Source organism: Asparagus officinalis, chromosome 4 (assembly GCF_001876935.1).
Source record: "Asparagus officinalis chromosome 4, Aspof.V1, whole genome shotgun sequence".
Lineage (NCBI taxonomy): Eukaryota > Viridiplantae > Streptophyta > Magnoliopsida > Asparagales > Asparagaceae > Asparagus > Asparagus officinalis.
The window spans coordinates 58,430,844-58,440,514 of record NC_033797.1 but is presented as its reverse complement, the minus strand read 5'-3'; the positions used below and the strand labels follow the sequence as shown (position 1 = coordinate 58,440,514).

The following is a 9,671-nucleotide window of genomic DNA, read 5'->3' as shown; positions in this document are numbered from 1 at the left end:
TGTCAGCCCCTCCATTCTCTTTCAAAAGCTTGTAATATTTGTGGAATATTACGCCAAGCACGTTTGAAACTTTGAACTTTCGTAAGCCCCTTTGATGAGGACAACAATGACAATTTCCATATTTGTTATTTGACTTTTTTTTATTTTAGTTTTGAATAAGGAAGATTTGGCAAGTTTGATCAGATCTTAAATTAGTTTTAATTGTGAGAAATTTGAGGGATTTTTCTATTTTGGTAGGATTTTAATTTTTGAATTTTGAATTTTGGGTCAAGTTAAGTAGTTAATCAGTTTTTAGTATCCAAGTGATTTGAGGAATCTGATTGATTTTGAGAGATTTTGTAATTACTTATTGCTCTATAAAAGCACTGCTTTAATCAGAATGAAAGAATAATAAATAATTGAATGAAATATTTTGTTAGCTAATTTTTGGTGTGAAGCCCAATTTTGGTTTGAAGCCTCGGGTGTGAAACCCTAGGTTGACTCTTCTTCTCCTCTTCACAGCCGCCAATCTCCTCTTTTACAGCCGCCAACCTCCCACAAAAACACCACGCCCTCCCCTAATTCCCTCCCTCTCAGGCCATCCGACTTCTCTCCAAATAGCCTTGTTCTTTTCCTCCCCAAGCAGCCGCGCCCAGCCCTTCACCTCCTCCACTTGCTGTCACCCCTTTCCGCCGCTCCTCTCATGCTTCTCCACCTATAAACGACCCGTCAAAACTCCCTGCATCCTTCAACGAAGTCGCCGCCCCTTGCTCCACAAGCAGCTTCCCTTCCCTTCCCTGCCCTCCTTCCCACTGAGTAGCCCCACCAGCACTTCCACAATTCGCGCCTCCTTAGCCGCGCATCCTTCCCTTGCTCCCCTCCATTCTCAAGCAGCCCCGACACCCAGCCCTACCTCCCTGCCACCTCTACATCAACCGCAAAACTCTCAGCCCACCGCCTGCGTCATTCCCTCTTCCGAACAGCAACCTATCTTGATCCCCTCCTCCCCAGCCGCCTACCCACGGGTCATCACATCGCCCTAGCCCCGTCGACCTCGTAGTCATTCAGTTCGTCATCGTCGTCGCCAGTTAATCCGTCGACCGTCACCACTTGATAGCCCAATAAATTATTTTTCTGTTAATCTCGTTTTATTAATTAATTGCATGAGTATTCCATAACTAAACTCTTATCATATATTCACTGCTTAGATTATATTTGTGAGTTGAGAGTAATTGAGCATGTGACCGTTTAAATTTGATATTGATTGTAGAACTTGGGCACGATAATGAATATTGCAGCTAAATTGATCGAGATTGGAATTAATCATAACTATTGATGCAAATTTCGTTATAATGAATATTGCAGCTAAATTGATCGAGATTGGAATTAATCATAACTATTGATGCAAATTTCGTTAAATCCATCTGTCACATTAGTTGTTTTGAATTTAATTTCCTGCCAAAGATCATGAAATTTGGTGAAACGATGTGTTATTTGAATTAAATCGCTGATTCTGATAGACCCTCTGTCTCGTTTCACATCACCCTTTGTTGGTATATCTAAACAACACTTGCTCATTTGGAGCGAACTCGTTATAAAATTCTTTGTAGATTGGCATATCGGCCATGTGCTTCAAGTCCAGTAATGTTGGAATAAACTCTCGATCCTCCATGAAGCAACAGTTAGTGTTGTGGTTTTAATTTTCGGCAAAAGCATTGAAGAATTATTTGAACATTCATATTGATACATGAATTGGAGACATATATGATGCCATAAGTCCCGGTTTTATCAATTCTTTACTTTCAGTTTCATAATATATCTTGCCCAATCTAGATAACCATCCGTCATAGTCAAAATCCTTTGAGGTAGGAAGTTGTCTCTCTAGTTCCTTAGCTTTTCCATGCGAATTCTATATCCAACAAGTACACTGATTTTTGCTTTTCATACTGCTGGGCGAGGCTTCAATATTGTCAAGCCATTGCCACTAGAATTAGAAGTACTTTGCATTTATCCACCAATGCGAGTGAATATGAACGGGGTTCAATCAGGAAACTTTAGGACCAGGTCAGATGACATTGCTTGATGAGAGGAAATCAGTCCCTCAAAATTGTCTCCACCCTCAACATATGGTCTCTCCAGTCATGCCATTCATCAATCCTAAAGGATCACGATCATGAATGGAACGAATTATGCTATCATCCAAAGACCCCGTGTCTATAGTAGTGTGATCGCTACCTATGTAGTTGCAATGTCTAAAATGAAATATAATTCGTAAGAGTCAGTTCCAGAAAAAATGCATAAATTTGATATAAGCAAGATATAAATGACATTTTGCTGTTGCATGTTGCAGGGATTCCACAATTAGAAACCTTGTGGACAATCTCCCCCGCCAGGGTGCAACGGGGGGCTTTTTATAAATATTAAAAAAATATAATGCAAACATTTTAAACAATATGGACATTTATGTTACAAATGTAAATAAAATAAAACAATTCCGTGTGGTATACATGTGTATTAGTTCCAAGAAATTTTAAGTATCTTACTTTGGAATTAATGCAGTTGGCAAAGGAGGAACTTCAAATGGACAAGATGTTGGAAAAGGTTCTAGCTTGCTGGATGAATTTGAGGAAAATGGTAAGTTAATACTTTTCGGCTAGTGTTTGTTTTCTACGTATTCTGTCTTCATTTGAGTTAAGAAACTTTGCCTGGTAATGTTTTCTTTGGTCTTTTTTTCTTTAATTATACCATCACTACTCTTTGGTTTTCCCCATCACTGCTTTCTTTATTTTTTTATTTATATTTCACGTTATTCCTATGATTTATGAAGATTCATCTGGTTTAAATGACACTACACCTCTCACCTTATGGAGCTTGGTTAATACTGGTACTGTTCCAATATGCAATCAATTCATTCACCTCCTTGCTACAATGGAACTTCGAATATGTTGTACCTCGTTGATATGTTCTTTTTCTACTTTAAAGAACTCTTTTGACTAGAATATGTTCTTATATTTTCAGAAAGGAAAGCTCGAATTAACGCTGCATGGGAGAAAATGAATAGTAGTGTTCCCTTTAAGATGCCTAAAATGACCAAAACTCTTACAAATAAATGTAGTTCGGCAGCAAATAAACCAGCACAAAAGCAGACTCCTGTAAGCATTCATTCTCACATGTACATTAGTAAAAATAGGATCTTTCAATGAGATAATTTAATCCAAAATTCATTCTGTTTTATTGGTTTTGAAATTTAGGGTTGGATGGTGAATCTTGGCCTTGCATCAAAGAAAGCATCAATTAATCAGGGGACAACGGGGAAAGGATCTGCTGCTGTAGAGAATGGCACAAGCGAGGAAGCTAAAAGACTAGCTGCGGTTGCTCTTTCTGCTGTTAGAGATGCGCAGCTGCAGCTGCAGCTGCTGCTGCAGGGAAAGGGAAAATTGAAGTAAGCACTTTATAGGCATAAACTGAAGTACCAATATTGAAAATAACAAAAATGAGTTATGTAACGCTTGATCTCTTGTTACGGGTTAAGGAAAAACGCAAAAAAACGTAACGCATAACGTTGGTTATATTTATTAATTAATTATTTAGATATTTTATAAATACTAACAATTCATAATAACTTTAATACTTAGAATCATCAAACTTTTCAAACATAACATCACAATTATCTAGAAATATAGTATCACAATTTCTTAATAAAAGTAAGTCTTATATGGCTAACAACCATTCCAAAAAGCATCATCAAATGATTTTGTAGTAATAGTTAGAAATTTTGCACATACAGTGATTGCGAAGTGCAAAATTAATTTCACCCAAGTATTAACTGAAAACTAAAAGCTGAAGTTGGAGAGGGGTAGGAGATGGAGTAGACGTTGAAAGGAGTTGGAGAGGGTTCATCACTGTTCGTCATGTCTGAGAGGTGTTGGAGAGGAGTCGAAGGGGGAGGAGCCAAAGATGTGGAGGAGATGGAGGAGCTAGGGCTTCTCATGGAGAGGTGGTGGAGACGGCTCTAGCTAGCCAATAGGCTAGCAGTAAGCTCATAGGTGAAGGAGAACGAAAGGAGAGGGGGCAAGGTGGAGCTTCACCACCGGCGAGAGGGGGAGGAGATGGAGGAGGCGAGGGGCTAGGGTGTGGGTTGGAGGAGGTGAAGAGATTGTAGATTCAGGACTAAAAGGATGGGGTTTAAGTGATTTGTGGTGGCGATGCATCCATGCCTCTTAATCAGAGATGTAATTTAACCTTAAAAAACTCATGTTAACTAGTTGCATAATGTAAAGTACATTTAACGCAATATAACGTGATTTTTCTGCGTTATACAGTTTCAGCGTTAAATGAGCGTATTACCTGACAAGAGAGCACCGTTTAAGTTACAAAACGCATTACAATCGGTTATGTAACACATTTTTTTCAACACTGTGCTGAACCTTCCTTATTTATGTGCAACACTTCTATCTCTGTTGCATAAACAATTATATTGGAAAATACATGACTATACATGAGGGAATGTGAGCTGCCTGTTAATGCTTCACTATACATGAGCCCATTGATTGTGGCTGCTATTGTTCAGTAATTTTCTCTTGGACCCTTTGAATTTTGGTAGGTTAATATCTCTGATTCGTGACCTTCATGATGTTCATTGGATGTAAGGAACATTGGCTTGTTTAATCTTTGTACTCAGTTGAATTTCAAAATAGATACCTGAGCTCAAATATTGGTGCAGTGCAGTTGAAGCTCATAACTGTGTGTGTTATACTACTTGCCACTGTGTATTCAATCATATGTCCGTTTAAATATCCCCTTTCCCCTATCAAGCACACGAACCCAAATGATATGCCAATAGACCCTAAGCAATTGCCGCCATCTAGTTATCAGACATTTATGTTCATAGATTTTTTTAGTGGTAACTCCACATGATCATGCATTCAAAAAAGGTAGAGTAAAATAGGTAAAAAGTATTAATGGTAGTTCATACCTTTTTACTTTACCTGTTAACACGTGAATTTCCAATATATCAGGGGGTTTAGTCATATTTTGAAAGTTCAGTGGTTTCCTATGATTTGTAAAGTTCAGGGGAGAGCAAAACCCCAAAGTTAAAGGGGATCTTGTGAAATTTATTCATAAAAGCATGCCTTTTAGATAATTGTTGCTAAGCCTTCACAATATCCTACTTCTACACTTTTATTAACCAACATGTGCCTCATTTTGTCTTTTGACCTCACAGATTACTGAGGTCCGGGACTTTGCAGGTGAAGAGATAGAAATGAAAAAGATCGTCGATGCCAACTCAAAAGAGGCAGCAGAGAAAGCTAGGATTCCTGGAGCCCCTCCTTCTGCCCTAGACTCCATCTTAGAACAAATAAAGAAGAAACCAAAACTTAGTGTACTTGACAAGACGAAGAAAGACTGGGGTGAGTTCAAGGAGGAGAACAAAGGGCTCGAAGACGAGCTGGATGCATACAAGAAGAGCTCAAATCAATATCTAGACAAAGTTTCCTTCTTGCAGAGAACCGATATGAGAGAGTTTGAGCGAGAGCGTGATGCTCGTTTAGCTTTGCAAGCAAAGAGAAGGACTGATATGAGAGATGATGACCTATAACCATAACTTAGGGGGAAAATTGAGGAGTTTGGATTCTATGTTGTGGTGATTGCACTTTGGCTTTGGTGTGCAATATCCGAAGGTTTGGGATAACAATATTATGTGGGGTTGTATTATTTTTAGGTCGCCTGTAAAATTATGCTAGTTATCATTCTATGACGGAGGACTTTTGCATGCTAACATTTGGGGAATCAACTAATGTTATTTTTTTAGGTCCTGAAGAAATGTTTCATTAGTTTTTGGCAGTCTGATCTTTATAGCTGAATTTTTCTGTAGGAGTGGTGAGGATTTTGAGAAGTGCCTTTGAGGTTATCATTTGTTCACGAGTGCCACGTTTGTGATTTCTGGATGTGTTAAATGCACTTTCACCCCCTGCTGCATCACTGTTTTAAACTTACTACCCTTGTAGCTTGAATGATGTGGAGAGACTCCTGGGTTTATTTATTTATATGGTTTTTCACACTTTTTCATTTGCAGATATTGCTTCATGGTGTCTATCTGGGGGTAGAAGAGTCAGAATTTTTACTCAAAAGGGTCTATTTGGAGCAACGAAACTACAGAGGGTAGTAAGTTCAAGACAATGATATTACATGGGGCCTGTTGACAATTAACCATTTCTGGATAATCCAAGCTTGGGATGATGCCTACTCCTTTTTTATTGAGTCGAAAGATACTCGAAATCGACCGAAAATTGATACTCATATTTATCTACGAAGTAAACACTCTTCGAATGATTTTTCCGTACTAAAGCAAAGTACACAACTAACAAACATCGACAACGTTCGAAGCCAAACGTACTGCACACAAGATACACGCTTCAGAACATCATTCAACTGTGTTGTCGTTGGGGGTATCTTCCTTCTGTATTTCTCTACTCTGACATTCATACGCTCTCGCGCACAGCACAAATAATCCAAAGTTGATCGCTCCGACGACAGCCAACATCCAAAACACTTTATCCAATCTAGACTCGTTTATATCACCCGGAAGCCATGAAGTAAATTTCCTCACCAAATCAATCACAGCAGTGCTCACGTAAAATCCGATGCCAATGAGCAAAGCAACAACTCCCGTAGCTGTGCTCTTCAGTGATTTAGGGAACTCCTGATAGTAGAGAGCGACCTGACCGGGGAAATGCAGCGCCTGGCCGAGCCCTACAACCGCCAGCGGGACCACCAGCCAGAGCACCGACATTGGAACGATTGGCTCTGGGTTTCCGGTTGGGTGGTCGTATACCTGTCAGAATATAAAATTATAATCATCAGTTCTCATCCTAATTTCGGAGTCTTCATGCAGTGGAATGAACTTTAACATGATAACTTAGGTTCAAATCGGGCTGACCGACCAATCATTTCAAGCAAATTTAATGCAAAAAATATATTGATCTATGAATCCATGCTTTGACCCATGATTAAAAGGACTGCGTGGTTATGTTAGATTATAAAGAGTAAATTGCACTTCAAAGTTTCGTTGTTGTGAACTTTGATCCCTGAATTTTAAATTTGTCCAAATAATACATTAGGGTTTCACCTGCTTTTTAACATTAATATCTTTCAATTTACAATTTTCTTTCAAATTTTGCTGTGAGCACTGCTAGCCGGAGATTACTTTGGCTACGGTTCAATGTTAACTTTCAGTGCTTCTGCGCTGGAAAAATGAAGAAGTTATTTAGTGTTTTTATTTTCAACGCGGATAAATACCTAAATTTAGGATTTTAAAGTGCAATTAGTCCGAATGTGAACCTGTAACGCTTAGCTCTCATCGTAACTTTAGAGTTGTGATGCAGTGGAAGAGACCTTACCACAAGTGAGGCTCGCTTTCGTTCAACCAAGGACGAGAGCATCATCGATAACGCATTGAATACATGCCCAAGCCCTATACGCTGAAGCAGCGTCGGTGTTCTTCTGATGAGCTTTTGACACATAGGAATTAGGGTTCGGTCGATAAGAGGAAGAACAACAGCGACGGTGGTGAGGGATGCGACGATCATGGAGCCTGCCGGAATGGTGAAACGACGGCCGACGGTCCGGTCCATAGAGAGTGCTTGAAGGACAGTGAGGCTATTTTGGATGCCAAATGAGATGCTGAGGAACACAGAAGAAGCCCACAGTGCCGATATCCGAATGAGAGTTTTGAGATCCTCTACTTGTTCTACTGTGCACAATCTCCATGGGTCCGCGATGGAGTCATCTGTGTTGGCTTCTCCTTCGTTGATCACTGCCGCTTTGTTTAAGAATCTGTGACGAGAAATGTTAGTCAAGAGCGTAGAACTGCTTAATTCAACCAGACAAAAGTATGAAAAGTTGCAACCGAACAATCTTTGATCCACCTTTCTTCAATCCATACCTGAAACTTGAGCTCGGTACTTGTATTGATGACGACTCGGGCTCTTCGCCCGCCCCATAGTGATAATTCAGTCGACCATCTGCTCTCACCGCAACTTCTCTTTTCCTAACCGCCGCAACGACAACCCGTGCCAAGCCCGTAAAAGGGCTACCTCTCGCCTTTGGCCGACGGTAATACTTCACTCCCATCACCAACACACCCAAACTCACACCGTTAGCAACCGTACACACCCCAAACCCTAGTCCCCAACTGACGCTATCTTGAACATAGACGATCACAGTTGAGCTTACGATCATGGAAGAGTACATGGCGATGAAGTACCAATTGAAGAAGGACTCTTTGTCTTTGAACCTGTCGAATTGGTCCGCGCCCAATGTCATGGCATTGAACTGGGTCCCACCTGTTCCGACGGATAACAGGGCGACGGCTGTATAAAGTGTTGCTAATTGGGTAGCTGATGGTGATTCACAATCGTTGGATCCGAGTGGTGAGCATGATGCTGGCCTCAGGGATTTGATCGTGGAAGTTAGAGTGAAAAGCACCAGGGACTGCATTTTGAGACATAACAACTTATCGGACGCATGTTCTGCATGCTGCAATTGTAAATGGAACAAATGCTCGTCGCGAGTCAAAGACTCAAATGCAATGTTTTGTTGGCTGCTAAAATTGTTGGTTTTGCCCTTTGTCCCACGACATGCAATTGTAAACGTAGATCCCTTGCAATTTCTCTGTCTTGATCTTCCTATCCATGTAGATTCATTACTATAGTCAGACCTCCTAGTTTTTTTTTTTTTTGACTCTCTATCCTTGGTCAAATTTTGTCAGATACTTAGCTGAGGGTAAAAGAGCCAAAAGAACTTAACCCTTGGGCGATGATGGAATTACAAGGGTTGTAAGTTCAAAACAGACAGTGCAGGGGGGTTATGTGCAATTACCCGCTTGGTTAACTTTCATTGTAAAATAATTACAACTTGTAGGTTAAACCCATATCAACTGATGAAATGACATTATTCCACCACTCGCCCCCCCCCCCCCTAAACTTCAGCATTTTGACAGCACTTTTCTTGCCCCCCCCCCCCCCCCCCTAAACTGTTCAGCCTTTTGCAGCTCTGTTTCTGTCGACCAAATTCTTACTATTGATCTTCATTGTTGCTAGTTTTTCATGTACTCAGCCTAAATATGAACTCTTATGAAGTGTAAGATCCTAGTTTGTTGTATCCAGAAAGCTGATAAAAGGTTAGAGAAAGCGATGACAGGGAGGCAGCCGGAAGAACGCCATCGGAGATTACGGCTCCGGCGACAGGCGAAAGAGTGACACATCCGAAGATGATGTTGTTGATTTGAGCAGCGTCGATGCTTTTTATGTTGTACTCTTCTATTAGGTACACTATCATGTTGCTTGTCACTCCACCTGATGCTAGGAACAAGCCTATCATAGTCACTGTTCGCAAATTTTTGGAAGAAATGAGATAAGTTAGAATAATTATGATATTGCTATTAGAATTCCTCACCAACTTAGATTATTCTAGAACAACTTTCTAGAACTTCTTTCTAGTAACATCACGGTCAAAGCCTCCGCGCCTAAAGACTCTATCCGAGTCACGTCGAGGGAGTCCACTCCCTCCGAATTGATCGAGGCCAAATCAGAGGTCGAGAGCACAAGAGGAAGGGATGCCAGATGGGTCGCTAAACGGCCCTCGTAGACACCCGCCCAGGAGGAAACAGTGGTTCATTTCGGCGTAGACCA

At 40.6% G+C, this 9,671-nt stretch overlaps 2 protein-coding genes across 2 annotated transcripts; one reads left to right on the top strand and one right to left on the bottom strand.

Moving 5' to 3' along the window:
• LOC109838762 lies at positions 1,880 to 5,901 on the top strand. Its single transcript, XM_020407179.1, is given in 7 exon segments — positions 1,880 to 2,043; positions 2,330 to 2,373; positions 2,539 to 2,613; positions 2,998 to 3,131; positions 3,231 to 3,383; positions 3,386 to 3,421; positions 5,204 to 5,901. Coding segments are annotated over 7 exon segments (981 nt in total). The 3' UTR covers positions 5,579 to 5,901.
• Positions 6,235 to 9,360, bottom strand: LOC109838760 (protein NRT1/ PTR FAMILY 2.3-like). The gene is made up of 4 exons (XM_020407178.1): positions 9,132 to 9,360; positions 7,925 to 8,666; positions 7,380 to 7,815; positions 6,235 to 6,814 (listed from the first exon to the last, which is right to left on the bottom strand). The coding sequence occupies exons 1-4, from the start codon at positions 9,358 to 9,360 to the stop codon at positions 6,404 to 6,406; spliced, it is 1,818 nt and encodes a 605-aa protein (XP_020262767.1). The 3' UTR covers positions 6,235 to 6,403.